The 23,599-nt window shown below is 51.1% G+C and overlaps 1 protein-coding gene across 1 annotated transcript in view; it reads right to left on the bottom strand.

Annotated features, from left to right (window-relative positions):
* Window positions 1-8,751: 8,751 nt before the first annotated feature.
* LOC116796992 (astrotactin-2-like) overlaps window positions 8,752-23,599 on the bottom strand; it is a 101,333-nt gene continuing 86,485 nt past the window's right edge. Inside the window, exons 6-8 of the mRNA XM_032708050.1 lie at window positions 16,948-17,048; window positions 15,537-15,720; window positions 8,752-9,686 (exon numbers count right to left, since the gene is read on the bottom strand). Coding sequence (XP_032563941.1) covers window positions 9,449-9,686; window positions 15,537-15,720; window positions 16,948-17,048 — 523 coding nt within the window. The 3' untranslated portion in view covers window positions 8,752-9,448. The remainder of the gene's footprint in view (window positions 9,687-15,536; window positions 15,721-16,947; window positions 17,049-23,599) is intronic.

Below are 23,599 nucleotides of genomic sequence, written 5' to 3'. Positions count from 1 at the left end.
TGCCATTGTTGATTCCTATACCCTAAAGTTCTATATTATATAAATATATAATACCTTGTATGCTTAAATATTTAACTGTGTGATTTTGTATATATCTTCATACACATGCTCACACACATATGAGGGTTAATGTCCCCAGATGTTGGGAGAACAGAGAATCAGAAACACAAACAATATAAGCTTGTATTAAAGAGTTCTGAACTGGACCCCTCGCTCTTGCCACGTCTCCTTTGCTTTCGGTCGAGCCGGCCCCGAGCAGCGCCGGGTACCCGTCGGGGTGTTGAGTGTGGCTGTGGGGTCCCACATCTGGCTGCACAGCTGCACAGCGCCCTGTCCACGTCCTGCAGGTCTTTGCTTTTGGGCAGGGGTTTGGAAAACTGCCGTGTTTCGACAGTGGATGGAGGGAGGCAGCGACAGCCGGAGCCACGTGAGCCCAAGAGCCTGTTTCACCTCCAGGGGGTTTGGCTCTGACAAGGTGGTTCGGGTCCTGCTTCTCTCAGGGCAGGCCGGTGCTTGGTGGAGGTTTTGGTGTGAGAGGGTTGAAAATATGAAGGTCGAACACTTCTAACTTTAACAGGAATTTGATTTGTTTTGTTGTCCATGTTTTCTGCTCGCCCTCTCCATCACGTGTGGAACATGGTCATCCAGAAAACAAGTCCCAGTGGGAATGTGCCTTGACTCAGGGGTATTACCTAGGAGGGAAGGAGGGCTGAAAACAAATTATGTGCAGCTACAGAGCTTAACATCTGAATGCAGAGAGCCTTTGGACACAAGAGAAAACAGACAGATAGAGATAAATCAGTCTCCAGTGGTGAAGAGATAGCTGGGCTTGCAGACCCTCTGCCAGACCAAGGCCTGGTAAGGTGTGCACAGTGAGCTCGTGCATGTCTGGTGATGATAAAGCCCTGTGCCCAGTACAAACACACATGTACACATGTACCAGCCTGACCTGGTCCCCACCCCTCCTGTGAGCTGGCTCACCTGCAGTGAAGATGCATGTCTCTCCTCCTGGAGAATGAGACTGTGCAACCCAACAACATCATTTTGGTTGGCACAGTGATGGGCACATCGTGCCCACAGGCATGAACAGGTCCAGAGAGAACGGGCTGGACTCCAGCCACAAGGGTGTCAGGTCTTGCTAATGTGTGAAATAACCTGAACTGGCTTAAGCAGCTTTTGGTCCTACAGCACCAGAAATGTGGCATTTGTTGCCACAGCAGGTGTTTGTGGAGAGGAGGGTGGGCTGGATGAGATGCAGTTCCACCAAAGCCTGCAGCAGCCCAGGGCTCAGCCCTGCACAGCTTGTGCAGCCCACCTGCCCCAGCCAGGGACAGCTTCCCTGGGCATTTCAGTTGATGATCACTGATGGTAAAGTCCTTTGGCACTGTTCTGATCCATCAGCTTTGCAGATTTTCCTCCCTCAGGGGCTCTGCCTCTCCTCAGTTCCAGCCGTGCTGCTCCTGCTGTGCTGCTACCTCACTGTTGTTGCTCCAGCAGGACCCCCCCCAGTGTGTAGGGGGGCTGTAGTATAGACCCAGCTCACTGCCCACACACTCAGATCCTGCCAAAGGAAAGGGATTTTGCTGCTATACTGAGAAATCTGTATCAATTCAGCTTCCAAATGTGGATTGATTCATCATCGACATCTCCAAACCTTGAGGATGAGCACACAGGCAGGACAGGGGCTGTTCAACCCTGACAGTTATTGACTCCCTGATCCTAGAAAGAGTCATTTTTAACCCGGTTAACTCCCAAACTCATTAACAATTTAAGTCCCCAGGAAAGCCCTGGTGAGATTTAGAGGCTGGGAGCACAGAGAGAGGACAAGGAAGGGATGCACGGGGCAGCAGTGTTAAACACCAGCTCTGCTTTCCCTGTTACCCATTGCCCTTTGCATCTGCTTGGGTCAGCACTGGGCTCTAATGCCAGCCAGCTCTATTTGCCATCCTGATGTAGTTACAGTACTGGTTGGTACCACCTTGGCCCCCTCCAAAAGTAATACCATAGAACAATAAATGAATCCCACAGCACACAATCCATGGGATGGCTGGGGGCAATAGACTGAGGGATGAGAATAAATTAATTTATTTTTTTTTTTACACTGACATAAATGAGTCAGTAAAACTGTTCTGCATTTTACCTGTGAAAATCCACTGCTGAGCAGGGAGAGACAGGAACAGCACGAGCAAGAGTGCATCGTGTTTTCTATACTGTCCTTGTCTGTGGTCAATGCATTATTAATGGGCTATAAGTGTGTCACAGACAGCCCTATCAATAGCACATACTGTAGATAAAAAGGCCCAGGAACAATGTATTAAATGGGTTGTGTCTTTAGCAATATACAAATCAATTGGCTGTGTGTTGAACTATCTATTAAGCATTAATAAAGACCTTAAGATGGGAGCAGCCATGAAGGCAGGGAACAGCGGGCAGCTCGCTCCTGCTGGGCTCTGCTCAGCTCCACTCCTCCTGCATGTGCACAGCCACCCCAGGATCAATTGGAATGCACAGTCAGAACAACAGTTTCCGTGTCCAGATTACGTGTCTGTCTGGAGATCAATCGCTAAAGAGAGGGAGAGGAAAAAAAATCAATGTGTGCATTGAGCCAGGTCTGTCCTGCGAGATGGCAACAGGGCTTGTGGCCACCAGCAGATGTTAGATCTGGCTGGGACCTGGCAAGGGTGGCAGCTTAAATGTTTCATCCCCATAGCAGTGCTGCTGGTCACCTCACTGTGCCACCAGCCCTGGGAGTCACAGCACACTCACCATCATCTGTCCTGGGCCACTGACCTCTCCAAGTGCCCATGTGCTGGTGATGCCAGGCACTTGTGACATCAGATGTGGCTCCTGTTGGCTGCATGAAATCAAAAGGAATCAAATCCATTAATTATGTACAAAAGCTGGGGAAATTGCTCTGAATTCATATGGCAAAGTCCTCTCCCATCTCAAAGTCACAGCTTCTCAAACAAGTGTGACATTGGTAACTGTGGTAATCGTAGAATGGCCTGGGTTGGAAGGGACCTTAAAGATCATCTACTAATGGGAAAATGAAGCTGTTAGCAACAGAACAATTTGGTCAAAAAGAGACAAAGGCTTAAAAAAGCTTCAGTGGAAGGACTGGAATATAAAGGAAACTACTCACAATTATACATGAAAGCTTCTTTCCATGTAAGCAAAGCAAATCAAGTGAATGTTCAGGCTGGCAGATGTGTGCCCACGTGTTCACTTGCTTGCACACAGGCACACACACAAACTCAGAAAAGCCTTTGTGGTCCAGCACTACCTTTTCCTGGACTCGTTCATCCCACCTCCTCAGTTTTTCAGGCACGCATCTGGGAGGTGAAGAAAAGTGAGCAGTTCTCAGGTCAGAATTCTCCTTTTGATGCTCATTAAGTACCATGACACTACAATGCCCCCACGTTTTCCCTCTGCCCTGAACTGGAATAACTGCTGCCTACATCATTCAAGTCAACAACTGGCCTCACTTCTCCGACAAAATGCAGCCAAAGGGCCAGGATCTTTTTTTTTTTACAGTACAAGTGAGGCAATACTGTGTCAAAATAGTTTTAAAAGTCTTGAGAATCTTTTGATTAACTTCTCTCGGGCTCAAGGAGGATTGTTAGTGGTTTAAACCAACTTCCATGAAATTACTATTATTTTTTTTTCAGATAAAAGGTTACAACTTTTTGCTTGCTTTACTTATGATGAATGAAGAACTAGTCCAAACAGCAACATCATCCCTTCTAGCCACCCTCCCTGCCCTGCTCTTAAGATGATATCTGCCATTTTACCCATTTATAAATCTCTTCCCCACTCATATAGCTTTTTAAAGAAGTGTAAGAGCCCCATGTTTAAGCTCACTGCTGCTCCCCTTTATCCTGATCCAGACTACAGGGATGAACTGACTTATGCTTCAGGTCTTGTTGGCATTTTTGATGAGAGCTGAAATATGGGGATGATTCTGGCTGCAAGTCAAAGCCCACCTGTGCCTTTGGGCACTCACCTTGTAGCACAGATGCTCAAAATAAGAAGATTCTTTACAAAATGTTACCTTAATAACATGGTCCTCCCCCGGTGCCGCTGTGTTTCCATAATGCTCCACGGCACAGCTAAGCAGGCTTGGAGAGATGGGAGGGTGGGCAGGAGCAGGGAAGGGAGAGGGAATCCTTTTTATTGCACACTTTATAAATGCTGCAGTGCTCGAATTTTCCAGCCAAGCATTTAAAGCCTCCTGACCCCCACAGCCCCACATGAAATACCCAAGCTGAAGCACATTGTACTGACTCAAACTGCTCCTCGAAGCCCTGGCAGCTCCTGGTGCACAGGATCTGTCAGGAGCCTGTTGGGCAGAGTCTTGTCTCCCTCCCATTCTCAGCCCAGCACTGTCAGGGGCACTCACAAGGCCAGAGCTGCCCCAACCACAGTGGGACTGTAAGCCATGATCCTGGTTTATCACCATGACCACCAATAGTTGGGGAGGCACTCAGGCCAAGTGTGCTTAGAAAAAAACCCCAAGAAACCTTGTCTTTTGTGTCTTGCAGTGCACAAATTGATTCAGGTTGGTGATGCTCAGCTTCCAGAGAGCTAATCCTGCCTCTGGCCCAGCAGGTACAACATGCAGTTTGCATCCTCCCAGGGCAACAAGACATGAGCTCACAGGCTACTGAGGCACCCGTGGCACCACAGGGTGCACTGCCATGGCAAAGCATTAGTGCTACTGCAAGGCTTTGTGCCCCTCCAGGCATCCCCTGTGATGGCAAGGACTTGGGCTGCCCATGCTGCACAGCCACAGGCACTCCCTTGGTTTCTTCCCTAGACTCAGCAGAGCCCCATCCAACCAAGCAAAAATTTAAAAAAAAATTAAAAAAAAAGAAAGAAAAGAGGAAAAGTAGAAACCAAACAAATAAATAAAGGAGCAAACGCAGCACTTGACTCCAGAGACCTTTGCCGTGGGAAGAAGCTGTCCCAAAGTGGTGTGTCATCAGCAGCACAGCAACCCAAACAATCTGTGCTCTGTGCTCTGTGCCAGCTGCAGCCCGGCCGGGTGAGGGTGGTGGGGAACAATGGCCGTGGGGACAGTGGGGATTGTTCAGGGTCCCCCAGAGGGAACAGCCCCATGCAGCCCTGGGAGGGGACCTGCAGCTGTCACCAGTTCTGAGCTGCCAGACAAGTGGCAGGTTTGGGGTACCCTTCAGAAGGGCGTGTGCCCGCTGAGACACTCAGAAGATGTTGGAAGCGGCAGTGAACACGCCTGTTAAAAGGGTATGTGAAGCTTCTGCAGAGAAACCATCTCCTGGTGCTGAGCTGGAGTTTATGGGATGCTGAGGGTGCATGGATGGGGGGGTTCAGGCTGTGCAGGGAGCAGTGAACACCCTGCACATACCCGTGGCTGCTCTAGCAATGTTGTTACCTGCACATGCACTCACTGCAAAAGCACAGGGAGAAGGTTCCTCCTTTTGACCTGAACTCATCCTAAAGCTGGTGACTCCATCCAAGAGCCTTTGATGCCAAGTTATGCATCCCAGCCATGCTGTCAGGGAACTTATTTCAGCTTTTCAAATGGATGTATGTAGTTTATCTATTAAACCTGGACGATGGCACATTTTTGTCCCTCTCCCCACTCACCTTCCATGTTTCATAGATCCCTTGGTGCTCTCCCCACCCAGAACAGCATTGCCCATGCTCTGCCAAAGCCCAGTAAGTGGCACAGCAAAGTTGGGGTATGGGTTGGCAAGAGGAAACCATCTCTTGGGGCAGCAGCATTTTGTTTTGGAGCAAGGATCCCTTCTCCCTAAGGGAGCCAGAGGAATGGTAGAAGTGTGTGGGGGGAAGGCGGGCAGGGGGGAGGTTGAGTACACCACGGGCATGGGTCCATCTGCCAGCATTGCTGGGCTGTGACTACAACTGTTTATCTTGAAAGCCAGAGGGTTACATTCTCCAAAGTTTCCAGGGAGAAAATACAGACCCTTCCTTTCAGCTGTGTGCCGGAGGATGTGAAACCTCGACGAATTCCTCGGTTTTGTTTGGCTTGGGTACTCCGTGCTGGGGTAGCATCTCCAGCCAGGGGCTCTTCTGGCTTTGATCTGGGAGCTAGGTGTGCTTCTCGACAGGTTAATGGCCCCCAGACTCCACAGCCTTCCTGCCCAGGAGTCTAGACTCTTCCACCTGCTCTGTACATATTAACACAGGCTTACACACAGCTCTCTGTACACAACAGCCAGTCTCACCAAGGATGCGAAGCAAAGCTCCTCAGCAGCCTTCCAAGGTAAGCATTAAGCCCCTGCAATGGACACAGCTGCAGTGTGGATCCAAAGGACAACCAGCCTGTCCCTGTGCTGCTCCTGTTATGTTCCCACTCAGTGCTACCACAGTTGAAGGTCTCCTTTCCATCCCCATCTGCAGCAAAACAGGCTTTGCTGCAGGCTTTGCCCCTCTGTGAGGGATGGGTATCCCAGGTGGAAAACACACCACTGTGGGGGAGCTCACAGTGTCAGAGTGGATAACAACATGCTGAAGGGCATCCCGCCAGCTGCCTTGTATTTTGGCTGGCATGTCCTGTTCCTAGTCCCTAGCACCACACTCCTGATGGCCAGGAATCCCAGGGGTAGCATTACCCCAGTCACACCTAGGGCTGCCTCCAGTCCCGTCAGCAAACACAAGCAATTTGTCCATCAGGTCGGTCAACACTGCAGAGCTGCTCCCCATCGCTGCGCGGGGCTTCCAAGAGAAATGAATCATCCCCGAGCAAAGCAAACAAAAACAAAATAAAACACCGTGTTTGTAAAGTGCGGGGAAAGGCATGGCTGAGGGCCAGAGCCTTGCGAAAACAAGGCAGCTTCAAAGCACCTGGAGGTGCAGCCGGTGTGAGCAGCAGGGGTGGGACGGGACGGGACGGGACGGACCAGCCGGGCTCCGTGTGGCTACTGCTGGTCCTGGCAGCCCTGGCGTGTCCAGGGGGACCTGTCCTGCAGGTGATGAAGAACCCACAGGGACCATCCAGTCCAACTCCCTGGCCCTGCACAGACACCTCAATAATCCCACCCTGCCCCTGAGAGCATTGCCTAAATGCTCCTTGACCTCTGGCAGCCTTGGGGCCGTGACCACTGCCCTGGGGAGCCTGTTCAGTGCCCAACCACCGGATGAAGAACCTTTTCCCAATAGCCAGCCTAACACCTCCGACCCATACTCATGTCATTCCCTCAGGAACTATCACTGGTCACCAGAGAGATGAGATCAGTGCCTGCCCCTACGCTGCTCCTCGTGAGGAAGCTGCAAACTGTGACATGGTTTCCCCTTGGTCTCCTCTTCTCCAGGTTGAACAAACCAAATGACCTCAGTCATTCCTCATATAGCTTCCCTCTCTCCATCATCTTCGTGTCCCTCCTTTGGACACTCTCCAATAACTTTAGATCCTTCTTATACTGTGGCACTCAAAGCTGCACATCAGTCCCAGTCAATCTGCATCAGTGGCTCCAAAGAGAGATTTAGGGGGTTTTCCACCTCCCCATAGTGTACACACTGTGTCATGGAAGCACATGAAGTGGGTGGCTCAGTCTGACACCAGTTGGGACACCAGCACGTTGGTTTTTCACAGGTTTTGCTGTGTTTTGTGGCAGCTCCAACCAAGCAGATGCAAAATTTTCACTCATCTGCAGCAAATCACAGTCATCTCCTTCAATCCCACAACCAACCTCCAAGGCCATCAGTGCTCTCCGAAGGGCAAAATGATGGTTAAGGGACAGCAGCAGCACTGAGAGGCTTTAACACACATGGTGGTGTTGTCGTTCCTCCATGGTCCTCGGTGTGGTACGAGCCTCAGTGACAGAGAGATCCATAGCCCAGAGCCCTCAGTGTCACTGTCCTCTCCCTGTCCATCAGAAAAAGGGATTTAGCTTAAAAATTAGGACCTCAGGCAATCTGTAATGCCGTGGAGCTTGCTCCACAGGCTGCAGTGTCACAGCCAACTTTCCTGTGAACTCCAGCAGAACTTTGACCAGGTACTGGAGTCCTTCCCAATGCACATCAATGAAGAGACGTAACCAAAGACAGGGGGAAAAAAGCAGTTTGGATGAAACAATCAGAATTATTTTAGTGGGTGCAAATCAGGCAAACAGGTTTAGCTCAAGAAGAAAAAGGTCTCTGGCTGAACTTCCTCCACATCAAATCCTGCACCTTTGTTTGGTTTCAAAACATTTTTGTTTTGAAACTCACCTCCTGCTTGTTTACTTTGACGCTAAAGGGTTAAATAACCTGAAAAACTAAACAAAACTATTTGCTTTGGGCTGACTAAACTGATTCATTCAATCCACACTGTTCCCTCTTCCCCCTCCAGGTTCGTTGTTTTGCTTTAAAAAGGAAAAAGCAATAGCTTTGAGCTGATCTGATTTTTGGTTTTTTCCTCTCTCACCCTCCTGCACTTTTTGGTTTGGCTACCAGGCTGAGAAATCCATTACCCACAGGGAGCCTGGGCCAGCCTAACCCACATCTGACAGTAAAAGAAACCAGATTCTCCACATCGTTTTAGCCCCTGGCTTTCTTCTTGGGCTTTCCCACACGCCTCCAGCTCCCACTGGGACCAGTGGCTGAGCTGGGTGTTGGGGTGGGAGAGGACCCCGTGTGAAAGGCTGCCCTCTTCCCTCCTTTCCAGGCATCCAGCTCTTGGGGTCCCACATCCCAGCACAGGGACTGCTGTCGGTGATGCCCTCCCCGGGGAGACCACGCGAGGAAAAAACACCAAGGAGGCAGCGAAGATGGACTTAATATGAATCTTTAATGCACAGAACAGGCTGCCGGGAGCCTTGCGAACGAAGGCTGCGCTCGGAGCCGCTCCGCCGACTCGGAGTGCTACAAAAGCCCAGCTTGCCTGCAGCGTCCTGGCACCTGCCTGGCATCCCTTCTGGGACCCTCTCTGGCAGCGCAGTGTCACTGGCCACCCACGCCACCTCCTCCTGGCGTCCTCGGCCACCACAGCACCGGGGCCCCTCGCCCCACAGCTCCTGCCCGGTGGCAGGGCAGGCAGGGCAGGCAAGGCAGGCAGGGCAGGCAGGGAGGGGGTCACCCTGCACCCAGCAGCTCCCCTCTGCCTGGCCCTGGCCTCGAGTGGGTATCTCCTCCTCCCAGGGTTTTGGAGCATGTGTAGTCCAGGAAATTCAGTAAGAAAAGATTAAAAAGGAGAGGCTTTTATGCTGAGTCAAATTAGGTAATTTCTTTTTTTTTTTCTTTCCTTTCCTCTTTAAAAAAAAAAAAAAAAAAAATAAAATAAAATCCAACTTTGCTGATTTCTTGTTTCTCTGCCGTCTGTGTGAGAAAAGTCCTGTTTGGCCTCGCTGTCCCCTTCCTCCCCCTCCGAACATCACCCGACCCCAAACCCCACCAGCCACTCAGCACATTGAGTCCTCGACTCCTCGGAGTCCCTTTGCCTCCCACAGCTCCAGGCCCGCACCTTCCCTCACCGCCCCTTGGACTCCCCGTACGTGTTGCGCAGCATGGAGACCATCTTCTCCTCGCAGGTGACTTTGGTGTCCTTTAGGATGCTGTACCAGACCATGCCGGGCGGCCGGACCTCTTCGCTGCGGCAGAACAGGTAGGGCATGGTCTCGGTGCGGCTCTGGATGTAGGCACTGCGTAGCAGCGTCGAGCAGTGGCTGCTGACCTTCTCCAGCCTCCTCAGGATCAGGTGAGCCTTCCTGGAGGGGACAGGCAGAGATGGAGACAGAGCAGTGTGTGGGCAATGCACAAGGGAGACCAGGAACTGGGACTTCTAAATTCCACCACCAGCTCTGTCACATGACAAGAATGGACAAGACCCATTGCCTGACACTGCCTTTCCTGTTTCAAGTGGAGAGAAGCTCTGTTTTTCCCAAAGTTCTGCATATGTCTACCATTTCACAGCCCTGGGGCTGGAGGGACCTGAGGTCTTACCCACTGGAGCAGTCTGTGTGCCTGGAGACAGCCTACCCCTGGCTTGATGGTTGCCACCACCATGTGCTCCTGGTGGGCCCCAGTGCATGTGCTGGCCCCAAGAACCCTGGTGAGACCCCCAGCACTTTACTGCTCCTGACTGATGAGTCCTGGTGAGATCCCCAGCACTCTACTGCTCCTGACTGATGAGCCCAGTGCTCCCTTTCCTGTTTTCCCAACTCTCCAGGAGGCAAACAGGATTGACACTTAGAAGAGTGAGGAAAAAAAAAAAAAGCACAACACATTAAGACAAAACAAAATAAACCCGTAAGAAACCAAGAATCCCCTTGTGGGAGTCTGCAAAGTGCTAAATCAAACAAAGGGAGGGAAGAGGGTTTACTTCAGTGGTCTGAAAGTCTCAAGATCACAGAATATTTCCTCTCCCTCTGGTGTCACAGGAAAGCTCTGGATCCAGGGCCAGGGATTTCACAGTTCCTGCAGGAATGTAAATTCCCGATAATGACATGTCAGGGGCAGCACTGTCAGTCGGTGAGGCATAAACATGGGGATTATTTGATTATGAAAGCTGAGTGGTGTTGCAGTTTGGGCTGTGAGCTCCCAGTTGTGGGGGGAGTGTCAGGAGCCCAGTGTCCAGGGATGGGATGCCAGGGAAGGGCTGGTCAGGGTCACCCCAGCGCCAGAGCAGAGGGCAGACGGTGGTAGGAGGTGACAGGGCATCCCAGCATCCCCAGCCAGCTGTGGGCCTCTCCCTCCAGAGTGGCAAGACTGGATGAAAGGCTGTAGGAAACCACTGCTCCTCCAGGGCTTCACGGGGAAAACAGTCCTGCTCCTCCCTGGGGTGATGTGCTCCGGGTCAGCTTTGAGAAGGCAAGAGCAAAGGGAGTTGGCCCTTCTTGGACAACACTCCCTGATGTCCATGTATGGATTTAATCTGTAAAGACAAGCCAGACTAGGCAATGCAAGCCTCATTAGTTACACACATCTGTAATAATGATGTCATGGGCTGAGCTGTGTCCAGCTCTGACACAATAATACCTCTACTCACGCTACTCTCCATAGCAGCCACCTGACCTTCTGCAGCATCTGGTGCTCCCACTACATGTCAAGACTTGACACACTGCCATGAACAGGTCCTTTACTGCTGGACATGTGCTGTTAAATTCCACGGTGGCATTAGATGATTTTAGTGAAGATTGATTAAAGCTCAGCTCAGCAGCAAAGCAAAGTCTGTAGTGATTGTCACTACAGTTACCAAACTTCAAGAAATCACAGTGACTGTGGCTGAAAGGGACCAAAATTCATCACCTGTGCCACTTCCTGCTGGGATCAACCTGCCTTGATGATTTTCTGTCTGACCTGATCCTAGAGCCAAGAGCTGGAGTTCCTTCTAGTGTTTGCCCTTCCTAATGCCGAGAAATCATTTCTTAAAATTTGCACTGATTCTCCCTTTTTTTCAGGGAAGGCTGAGCAAGCATAGAACCCAGTCACCTCACAGGATGGACTTTTATGTAAGCTAACTGTGCCCAGGAGAACATTTTGCCAGAATACCCTTTTCCTCACAAAAGAAAAATCTCATCTCTCTAAGGCCACAGCTCCACGGTCACCCTGATTTACCCTTAAATACCTCTACTGCCAAAACTGGATATTGACCCTTCCCCAGCCCATTTGATTGTGCTCGTGCCAGTGTCCACAGACCTGAATGCTGTGCCTACATGGGGAAGTTGTCCATCCAAAGGCCAAGCAAGAAACCCATGGATTTTCCCCCCAGACTGGTTGCTATTCCAGCTCACCACAAGGCCTTTCCCAGCCACAGCAAGAGGGGAGCGACGATGAGAGCCCATGACCAACCCTTGAGCCAAACCCCCCATGGTGGGTTAACCATGACTCGCCCCAAGGACACAAGGAAGGGATGTCCCAGTACACACCTGCAGGTCTACAGGCCACACCCTGCTCTTCTCCTCCCTTCTCACTACTTCTCCTTATCTACCATGCACAGCTTTCCTCACCCATCTCTCCCCTTTCTCCCACACAACCTGCCTTTGCCTCCGTTTCCCTTGGCCTTCTCTACCTTCCCATTTTCATGATTTGCTCCATCATACTTCCATGATCTTCTGAATTTTGCTAAAACTCACCACGTTGTCCTTGCTGCCTGATACATACTCAGATCTCTTTATCCAAGAAAGTATTATTAGGTATGACAAGCAGCTCAAGGATGGCAAGAAGTTCAGGGTCAAACCACCCCAACCTGCTGATGTCTCCTGTGCCAGAGGCTGGGCTCCTCATGGAGCTGGTCACACCTGCTGCATCCGCAGCTATGCTTGGTGTAGTTCATCCCAGGAAAGAACCCATGTTTAAGGGATGTAGTACACGATGGGTTGGCCCCATGAGGATGTTGAAAAAACAGGGAATCGTGGTCATGGAGGAGACAGAGCGATGGGGGAGAGGGAATCAGGCCCCTCGCTTTTGAATTCCAGTGCCAAAGCCCCAATTTTGATGGGATTCACTGCTTTGAGTAATTTATTTTAGCGGGGTAATGAAGTCATGTGCAAATGTTAGATCTAGCTTTCGGCTGTCAGCTGTTCCCTCTCAAAAAAAAAAACAAGGAGAAAGAGAGACAGAGCGGGTGAGGGGAAGGGTGAGAAAGAGAGAGAGGTTTTCTGGGGAAGACTGGCTAATAAATTACAGGAGCAGTTTTTGGGCTGCCAATTTAACACCATAAATCAAGCCCTGGGTATTACCCAAGTGCTCCCTACGGAGGGCTGTCGGGTCAGAACGACCACCTTTTCAAATACTGGAAATGAAATCTTCCTAAATGCTGACCAACCTCATCCCTGCCAGAAATGGCAATTTATTGCCTTATTAAGGGGCAGGAATTGGGAGGGGATGGCAGGGGAGTGAGTGAGGGGGAGTCACTCCCATGGCTGCCTGTGGCCAGACCCCAATCTCTCAGTCCCCAGAGGGATGAAGTGACCCCTTACCTCTCATCCCACAGCCCAGGGGACAGATCAGCAGTGCCCTCCCACCTGCCAGGTACCCACTGGTTTGGTGACAGCCAGGGACTGATTCTGGCCTCCACTTAGTGGATATAGGAGGTCAAAACACAGTCACAGATGATGAAGGGGGGGATTTAAAAATAGTGATGGTTCTTTGCAGCTACTGTCCTCTGTGGTGCCTCATGGCATGGTGGGGGAGAGGAAAAGGGAGGGGATGGGCATCTGCTGCTGAGGCACTTCCCAAGGGCTCGTGCATGAACCAGTGACCCCACTTTAAGGAAGTGCAGTGCAGTGATTGCACAGGGGACAGGGCACTGAGATCCCTGAGACACGTTGCCTTCTGCTCTGCCCAGTGCCAGGGATGCTCCTGATGGGATGTTTGTCCTCCAGCTGCACAGGGGACAGCTATCTCTCACCTTGATGGCTGGTGTGGGATGAAAACACATCCAGAACCAGCCAAACCCAGTCCTATCTCACCTAGGAGGAAGGTACTAAAAGAGCACCAGCCAGCATTAAGAAACAAAGAAATGATACCTGGGCTGGAGGGAAGGATGAGATTCCTGGGATTGCTGCAGGAATAGGGTGGCTCCCTGGCTGCTGTGTTCCCATATGGGATGATTTTGTCATACATTCGGCTTTTTCCACTCCACTGAGAACTGACCCGGGTCTGCCAGACCCTCGTGTGGGAGGACAGTGAGTCCAGGACTTGATGGCCTTTTATCACAGCCTCCCATCAGAACATTGCATTCCCCCATGTAGCAGAAGGCAGCTGCTCTGGAGATGCACTACATCTCCTTTGTCCTGTGGCTGCCTGTCTGGGCCACTGGTTGGGGCAGAGGAGGGTTTGTGAGCCCCGGGCTGATGTCAAGTCCTGACCCCGTTGTTGCTCGTAGCCACAAGCAGGGGCATGGAAACAAGATTTTTAACTTAATTATTTATCCTGCCTCCTCCTAAAAAACAGAGGCTGCTTGCAGTGGTCATAAGAATCATGCTGAAAACACAGTAAGGGAAAATAATAGTGCAATCTGCCCGTGGCTGTGTCAGGAAGCACGTTGGCTGCACAGATCCAAAGGCCTGGATGCACAGTAGCATTAAGCCTTCACTGGTTTAGACAGATTCTTCTGTCTTGCCGGAGCAAATTAACTCTCTGAGATTCACTCAGTGTTTGTGAGAGGAATAGGGGGAGCAGGAAAGGGGCTGTTGTTGCTAAAGGAGACGAGCAGGATGAGGTAAGCCAGGTGCTGAGATGCTGCTGACCACAGAAAGTCCTGGTTTAGGGCCACCTATGAGCTAAGTTTTTAATGTCTCCTTAATGTAAACGGTCTGGTTGGGACATCTGGCTGTCAGTGTGTCTTCTTGCCAGCAGCTGTTTGCAGTAACCTGTGGCTTTCATGGAAACTGGGCTCACGAGGACTCCAGTGTGATGTATTTATTACACGGAGGCAAATCAACTTCCCTCTTGTCGCTCCGTTTTACGAGAGAACGTTTACTGTGAAGCTGGGGCTCATCTGATAAACATTTCAAGGTACGAAAATGAGTGTCCCCCTGGGAAGGAGAACAGCCTGTCAATTAAAATCATGTTACGACGTGGCCCCTCTCGGCACAAAAAGAATCCTGGCTGCCTCCTGCTATGTCAGTGCCTCTGTTTCTGTGCAAGCTCCCTGAGAAGCCAGGCTGGGTGGCAGAGCTTTGCTCTTGTCACGAGCCTGGCACTGGCTGCTGTGGCATTTATAGATGCTTCTCCTTGGCTGCAAGTCCCATATTTCTCAAGTGCAGAGCAGGGGCATAGGAGTGCTGAGAGGGGCTCCTGTGGCTCAGTGAGGACAACAGACAGCAGCTGAATCAACCACTGACTCCAGATGTAGCTGGTTCCGAGTCGGGCAGTACAGGCAATTTAAATGTCACCTTGCAAGTCCCATGGCCTGATGTAGGTATCGGGTTAGACAGCAACCTTCAGGGGGTTGGATCTCAAGTAACAGGGGAAATAAGGATGTGTAAGAAGAGTCTGATGGTTCCCAGGGATTTAGAAGGAGAGGAACAATTGCAAAGGACAAACGAGCCTGCAGTGTCATCAAAGGAGGAGGAAGGCAACGGGAAGGATGAGAATGGCTCTGTGCCAGAGGCTAATGAACCACCAAAGAAACTATGACCAAGGTCATCTCTGGCAGAGGACAAGCCCCAGACCAGCTTGGATTTATGTCCAAGAGGGCTGTAAACTGTTGTGAGGAGTTGTTATCCTGGTATTACACACAGATCCTCAGCCACATCCTACAGGCAAGGGGGAGAGAAGGAAAAACTTTTCCAGGCCTAAATTACACCCTTTGCCACCCACTCCCCAGTGTTTCCAAGCACCCAGTTCATCCACAGCATCACCAGCCTGGTTCAGACTGGGTGATACAAACATTCATCCCAAGACCACCCAGCTGCCAGGTGTCCCACCAGCATTCATCCAAAGACCGAGCAGGAACTGGTGGTCTGAGGAGATCCAGGACAGCTTGGTGAACACCAAAAGGGGACTTCTCTCATCTCCAAGGAGGAGGCAGGGGTGTCACATCCACAATGGCCAAGCAGAGGGGTGCTCTGGGCGTGGGGCAGGGGAGGATGCAGGGAAGGGACAGGTACCTGGGCCCCAGCTCGTCCTCACTGCGCCAGACGAAGTCTCCAAACTTCTCGTAGTGGGAGTTGTAGTGGTGCTGGACTCGGAAGAGCATGGAAGCAGAGACCTCCATCAGTGTGTTATAGGCTGTCTGCTGCTCCTTCCCACTGGTGTAGCCATTGTAGAGGTTGTAGATTTTGTCAGCTATCTCTGGAAAGGATCAGGGGATGGGATTAATGAGCAGCCTGAAGGTGCTAACATGGTAAGAGGAGGAGTGACACCCTTGGCACGGCTGGCAGCTGGGATGACTGCCAGTCCCTTGGGGCTGCCTGCAGCAGGGTTTAGTGACCTGGAGAGCATTTAGCAATTCCTCAGGGTAATCCTGCAGTGGGTGCCCTGCACGAGCAGAGCAGCCCCAAAGACTCCAGCAACAATCCATGAAGGAGCAGGAGAAGGAGAGGCAGAAAGCTGCCAGCACATGCAGGCACAGCCTTATCCTCCCAGGTAGGGCAGGCAAGCTCTTCCCAAATCCACCAAACCAAAAGCCATTGCACAGCTATGGTGCTAAAGGGCAGGAAGAAAACAACACTGTTGATACCAAGATGGTCTTTCAGCCAGAAATGCAGCACCCCATCATCATGGGCATCGGCTGGAGCAGCTCAGATGTATTGAATGAGAGGGTGCACTCCCTGCTGTAGAAACATTCTCTTTCCAGAGATCAAAAACGCACAAAAATACATCTCCTTCCTTTTCCTTAGCCTCCCATTTGCTCATTTTTCCTGGGAATGCTTATCTTATTGAATGTGGAACAAGGCATGAACCAAAACTTTCTTCTGTGTGCTTTTCCAAATGGAAAGCAAGCAAGGAAGAGAACAGGTAACCTGCTGATCAACTAAGAAATCTTTTTAAATCTGAAAGCAGCCAAGTGCTCTGGGCATAAGAACAAACAAATGGGATCCGTTTCAGAACTGAACAATGCAAATGTGCAAAAGTGGCTGGGGTTTTTTTTGGTGTTTCTGTTTCAGAACTGATCCATCTGCCACCAGCATCCCTTCAAACACCTGGAGCTGATGGTGCACTGCATGGCTCCTTGCAGCCCAGCCAGGGCTGCTCTCTCACATTCATAAGAAGGGATCACAGTTTTTCCAGGAAAAGTGTGGCAAGCACATGGTACCAGCTCCCACAGCTGTATGTGGGAAGGATGCCGTGGCACTGTGTGGCACAGGACCATGGAGCCACCAGCTGTCCAGCCGAGGAAACTCTGCTCCTGGACACTCCTGCAGATGAACATCCCTGTGCCCGTGGGTGAATTTACAGGAGCCTTCACACTGGGAGAGGGGGGACTGGACAGGTTTGAGGGAGTACAATGAAGAGAGGAAAATCAAAATTAGTAGGAAATGCCTTCAGTCATGGAAAATGAGGTGCCTGAACACTGACCTTCTGCCTTGCTGTCGTCTACCAGTGGGCAGGCTGTCCTCAGGGTGACCGTGCTCAGCTCTGAGTGTCTCCCTCGCGTATCCACCGCGTAGAGGGTAAATCTGGAAGGCAGGAAGGAAAAGGAAAATAATGTCTTTATCCCTCAGTCCCACACCTCCAGGTTGTTATGGGAACTGGCCTTCAGAAGAGAAAGGAAAAATATGGTCCAGGCACTATCAGTCAGTTTTGGCATCTCAAGGAGGATGTGAGACGATCTGAGGCTTAGAACAGGAGAGTACCCAGGGAGGGACAGGTGCCAGGGGTGGGGGCACAGACCACTACACCCCCTCACAGCATCTGTGGGGCTGTTTCCCTTCCCCCCATCCTGGGGAGCCCCGTGGGGCTGCACTTGCATCCTCCTGACTGGGGAGGGATGCAAACATCTCAGGGCTGCTTTGCCATGCACCAATGTGAACATTATAACATGGTGGTGTCTGTGAGTCGGGCTCCTCTCCGGCCCTCCTGAGAGCAGGGCAGTAATTCTTGCTGTAAGTGGGCTGTGTGCTGACAAGTGACAGCTCGTACTCGTCCTGTGAACGGCGCTTGAGTTGTTTGCTCCCTCGTTTCCTCACCAGGGTGGAGTTGGTAAAAGGGTGGGAATGATAATTTCACACTTGAAGCTAATGGAGAGCATCTGACAGTAAAATACAGCTTTTGTGCCGGATGGAACATTGAACAAACAGGCTGTGGCTGCATGGGACATCCTGGGATGCTGAGCTCGGAGTCCTGGTCAGAGCATCAAAGCTCCAAAATGAGAATGCTTCTTCGCAGCAGGGGTGACAATCTTCTGTCCACTCTCCTAAAGGCATTGGTTCATATTTATTCACTCTGCGACAGGCATGGAAACTCAAGCTGGCTTTGACAAAGTGCAGGAGCCAGTTTGAACCCCTCGGAGGTCTGAGTGGTGGGGTACCCAGCTCCTGAGAAACAGCAGAGCACCACTCCTTATCCTAAGGTAAAACCGAGCAGCTTTTGCAACTGAGTGCAAGGAGTAGCACAAAAGCAGCTGAAGCTTAAATGGGATTGAGACTCTCAGGTATGTTTATTTAAGGAATGGTCCTTAAGTCTTTAGCATCCTTGGGAGGGACAGAAGCAATGCCTCCCTTTTCCTCACCCCACACACGAGCACTGCCAGCCCCCCTCTCTCCTCCCTGCAGACCCTGCACACCCCACACGTGGCTGATAAGGGCTGACATTTGCACAGTAGCAATTCCCAGCACAGGACATATTCCCTCAAGCAATTAGCATTAGCTCCTTAACAATGCTCGCTGTCTGAAAGGATGCCAGCAGACTGCCAAGGAACCCACTTGTGTGCAGGGACAACTCCCATTCTCACAAAGCTGGGGCAGGCAGGGGACGCACACGCTGAGCTCACCCAAGGAGATGCTATTTAATTCCTTGGCATGACATCATTTTCCTTAATTTACCAGGAGCGTCGCTCAGAGTGGGAGTACCTCAGGAAGGACGTCTGCTCTGTGAGACTTCACAAGTACCACACACAGGCTGTTCTCCCGCTATAATTAAGGGACAGACAGAGCAATAGGGTAATACTGAATGCCAGGCAGGAGTCTGACTTCAGGGCTTTGCATCCCACCCTGGAGGTGCCACCATCCCTCCTCCTCCCTTCAGCAGAGGAGATGTTCAAGGGGACTGAGGAGTGTCCTGCTGTGAGCAGGTAAGGTCCACGAATCCCCCTGTTTTCAGGTCCACAAAGGAACAGGAATGGGGACACCCCGTGTTGGGTGGGGGCCCCCAGCCACAGTAAGATGAGGAATTGGGCTGAGATCCAGGAGTCCTGCTGCCCATCCAGTGTTCAGCAGCAGACAAGGCTCTTCTTGCTCATCAGCATAAGCACAACAAGCAGTAAGAGGACTTAACCTCAGGGTACTGCTGCGAGCTGCTCTCCATCCCCATCCTGGGGTCACCTGCCGAGCCACAGCGCCTGTGTTGTTGTGTTTTCTTTCGTGAAAGGGTGAGCAGAGGTTACACATTAGCTCAGACAGCAAGGCTGGCTCCATTAGCTCCGAGGCAATCAGTGCCAGAGCACTTTCCTTGAAAAACAGCAGACTTTTATCAAAACACAATTGTAATATTCAGCAATTAGTGCCCACTTCACCTATTCCATCGCCAGTGGGGTCAGGAGGATTGGTTGGGTGTTAAAGCACATCCACCCCTCTGGGCGATGCTGAAGGCCTGTGTGAGCCCTTTGACTGCACTCTTCCCCTCTGCACGGCTCACACAGAAACAAAGTCAGCTGCCAAGAGGAAGAGCATCTCTACTGGTCAGGCCTGGGTTAAAAAACCACATATCCACAAACAAGCCCTTCATTTCATTGTTTTTACAGATGATATACGAAACAAACCCCCAAAATGTAAACGGAGTCAGAACCAAAGTGATTTTGATCTGGTCACAAATTCTTTTTGAGAACAAAACCAATTGCTTTCCCTCACCTGAAACCAGTCCTCTTTCAAGAACCTTAGAGGAAAGTTTTTCATCTCCATTCACTCTGAATGAGATGTTTTGGACTCAGCACCAACAACCCAGCTGTGGTGGAGGCTGGCAGCCTGGCAGTACGCAGCCTCTGTACCTCTCCAGCTCCTTCCAGTCAGTGATCTCAGAGGGTTTTAACATTAATTACAGTCCAAAAAGTCACCCAGAAGCACAGCAGTATTAATAGCTCTGTTTTATCGATGGTAAACAGAGACATACGGGGTGAAGCATCGTGCCCCGGAGAGGCTCAGTGACATGAATAGTTTGGAAACTCGGGAGATGATGGTTTCCAATCTTGTTCTCGAGCCACTTGACCACCCAGCCTCTGCTGCAAAACACTTTTATGGCCAGTTAATGGCACTGTGCAGAGTGCTGGGGTTTAGTTTTGTCCTTTTATTCCCGGAAACAGACAATTAAGAGAAGAGAGTGCAAAGACCTGTGTCTCAGTGCAAACCCAGCATTCACATCTTGCTGGAAACCTCTGGCAGATGCAGGCAAGGAGCTGCCAGCAGGGACAGGATCAACCTGGGACCCAACAGGGCATGAAGAGGGTGGGTGGTGGGAGGAGGGACCACCACCACACTGGAGAGGTGGGGATGCCTTAAACTGAAGGAGGGCAGATTTAGATTGTGTATTAAGAAGAAATTCTTTACTGTGAGAGTGGTAAGGCCCTGGCACAGGTTGCCCAGAGAGGTTGTGGACTCCCCATCTCTGGAAGTGCTCAAGACTAGGTTGGATGAGGCTTGGAGCAACCTGGTCTAGTAAGTGGCATCCCTGCCCATGGCAGGGGGGTTGGAATGAGATGATCTTTAAGGTCCTTTCCAACCCAAACCATCCTGTGATTCTGTGATTCTATGTCTGCAGGACAAACCAAGGGAAAACCTAAGTGAGCACACTGAGGGAGGGAGCTGCACTGAGAACATGGGGGGCTGGAGTTCAGCTCTGCAGGTCTCCGTGGAGATCCTCCTGCCACCCTTATATCTATTACAGTGTTGTGGGCCAAGGACCAAACCAGGCAGCAACCCCACTGATGAGGATGGAGCTGCACTTGAATAGGCCTACCCTGATGATCTGTGAAAAAATGAGGCCAAAGAGTGGTTCTGAGCGCTTTGCCCAAGGCAGAGATCTCTGGGGTGAAGTCAAAGCCAGAAACCAAAAGGTCCCAGACCTACACTCAGTGCACAAACCCACGACAGACAACCTGGAATGCCATATGGTAGCTACGATCTGGCAGAGCCTCCTGCATAACCTGGAGGCGATTTGTTTAGCAATAAACTTTCCTCACGACATATTCTCATCTTCTCCCTGTGCTTTCCAAAGGAGCTTGGGGGCTCCCTGCTACTGTCTCGCAGCTGATCCTCTGTTTCACCCATGCCTTCGTCACAAAGAGTTGTATTTCCAGAAATAAAAAGATATATTTTACCCAAAGAGGTTCCAAAGAGGTCCAAACACATATGCTCTTGGTAGAGATCAACCCTCCATGCCTGGAAACTCTGCCACCTCTGCAGCAAATACAAAGTACTATAGAGTAATGCTGCTTAAATGTTTACTGCTAAATTCAAACCTATTGAGACCCGAAGGAACTTTCAGAGAGAGACAGAAACCAATTAACATGTGGCCTCATGAAATGTCAACACCTTCCTTGTAGATCCCCCACCCAATGTTGGCTGAAGCCTGAATTTTATCACTAGGCTCAAGATGCTTTCTGGGGGAGGAAGAGAAAGCAGAAGGGGGAGTTAAAACTTTGGTTCCTGGAACCGAATGATTGTGGAGATTGTCAATTGCGTTTCAACAAATATAAAAAATAGAAAAAAATATGTTTCTATCCTTTCTTAATGAAGAGAAAATAACCCAAAATACAAATTTATAAAGGCATGAAACCGTAAGGCTGAGAATGAAAGCTCAGAACATGTTATTTATTTATAGACAATAACGTCAGCTCACGTTTTTTTAACTCCCTCTCATGATGCTCGTGATGGTTGAGTGCTTTACTCATGATCCTTATTTGTGGGAAGGGAGATAAGGACTTCTGCCTCTGACCTTCCTTAGCCAGGCAGCTGATTTCTTTATATCCTACAGAGATACCACAGGCCTTTCTGGTCTGCCTTTTGCTCTTTCTGAAGCCTTTGGGCTTGTGCAGTTGCTCAGTGAGATGCTGAACCACAAACGGGCTGCCTGGGCTGCAGAGAAAGGGTCTGATAAGGAGTTCAATTAGCACTCCCACAGATGCCAAACCCCCATGCTAATTAACTGGGTGCCTATGAGTAGCTGGCTGCATCCAGAAGCAATGTGTGTGGGGCAAACCTGGGCTGTGCCGTGTAACTGGGGAGCAGGGCAGAGACGCTGCTCCGGAGCCCGGTGTCACACAGAAACACGGTCTCAAGCTTTCCGAAGTGGTGCAACCACAAGATGCTCTTGCCAGTAGGGCTTGGCTTGGGCTTGGCACCTTGGCTAGTACGCCTGGGCTTGGCACCTTGCTCCTGCAGCCACGAGACACTCTTGCTGCAAACTCCAGCAGCTCAGCGAGGGCAGACCTGGCCGGCGTCCCACACGCGGCGCGGCGGATTCTCCCTCCCCTGGCAGTGTGGCCACCACCCGTGATGCCAAGCACGAAAACACAAATCCTGACTTGGCTGAGCTCACACCACCTTGGTGTTACATGCACGTCCTGCCATCACTCCCCGGTTGGTCACAGCTCATCCGTGCCTTGCTCACAGCCCAGGCTCTCCGGGCTCGCACGCACCCAGCGCTGCGCCGCTGAGGCTGCTCCAGCCTGCTGACACACACACATCACACCCTGCCTTGCCAGCCCTTCTCGCTTCCTGTTCCAGCTGAAAAACAATGCAGAGGCCTCCCTTTAAAAGCCCTCAGTGGACCAGCTCTTGGCAATCCCTGCCTCCCCGCTGCCCAGTGATCTCAGTGTGAAGACTGGGCACGAGGGATGCGGGGCCAGGCTGGGGCCCGTGCGTCAGGCACGTGCAGAGCAGAGCTGCCAGGGATAGTGCCACAAACACACTCACTGGACCCAGCACTGTGCACGTCCACGTGCTCGTGGGACCCATGAGCAAACACTGTTCTCTCCCATTCCTTCAGTCTGGGAGAGTCTTCAGCTTCCAGACATCACAGTGAAGGGCTCACTGGAGGCAGCCCGGACACAGGGAGGCTGCGAGGGTGTGTGTGTTCCCTTGTCCTGATACTCACGCATGAGCAGCATCAGACCTTCACCTCAGCATCTCCTGGCAGCTAAAAACATCAATAAATTACACACACAGTTCCCCTAAAAGACTCTTCCTGAGCAGTGGGGGAGCCCGGGGGTGCTGTGGGGTGGAGCAGAGTCGTAAGAGTTTCACCCCAGCCACATGCCTTGGGCTGTGCATGGTCCAGGAGCCACTGGGCACCCACCCACCCCTGTCCCCCCACTGTACATCTCCTGCCAAGCCTCCCAGACACTTCCATTGATGGCCACGGAGCAGCAGCAGGGCTCGCCTGCCAGCAGCCGGCTGGGCAAGCACAGAAAGGGGTGTGTGTGTTTAGTGCAAGCATTCCCAATTCAGAAACCATTACAGTTTAAAAAGAAATCAAATCAAATAAAAAGCAGCCCGTCCACACAAGCCACAGGAATGCAGCTGAGCTTATTGACAACTCTGTGATTTGCATTAATTAAGAAAGGTAAATGAGAGCAACCTCCCCAGTCTCTGCCACAAATACTGAGCAGACAATGAGCAGGGAGTGGTTTTGGGAAGGAGAGGATTTCTTGGTCTATTTGTTGGGCCCTGGCTTCAGGCTGCTTGCTCATTCCATGCCTATGTCCATGGTGCCAGAGAGTGAGGAAGGCTGGTGCCCTGGCAGGGGACTGACCACACTGCTTCCCTGCCAAAGGCCCTGCTGGAGGCTTGGGATTTGGGCAAAGCTTTACAGGGCAGTGGACACCCTCTGCTGTCTTCCTGGGGTTGGCAGTGTCACAAGCACCACAGCAATCAGACGCTCCCGGTGGGGCGTTTGAAGCCTGGTAGGAATGCAGGCAGGGCTGGGGACAAGGGCTGTGCTGTGACCTCTGGCTGTGCCAGTGCAGAGTGGGCAGCTCATGGGGGAAGAGATGCTTCTGAGCAGCTCAGTGACTGCT

Source organism: Chiroxiphia lanceolata, chromosome 21 (genome assembly GCF_009829145.1).
Source record: "Chiroxiphia lanceolata isolate bChiLan1 chromosome 21, bChiLan1.pri, whole genome shotgun sequence".
NCBI classification, from domain to species: Eukaryota; Metazoa; Chordata; class Aves; order Passeriformes; family Pipridae; genus Chiroxiphia; species Chiroxiphia lanceolata.
The sequence above is the reverse complement of the archived record's forward strand: the minus strand, read 5'-3'. Positions and strand labels throughout refer to the sequence as shown.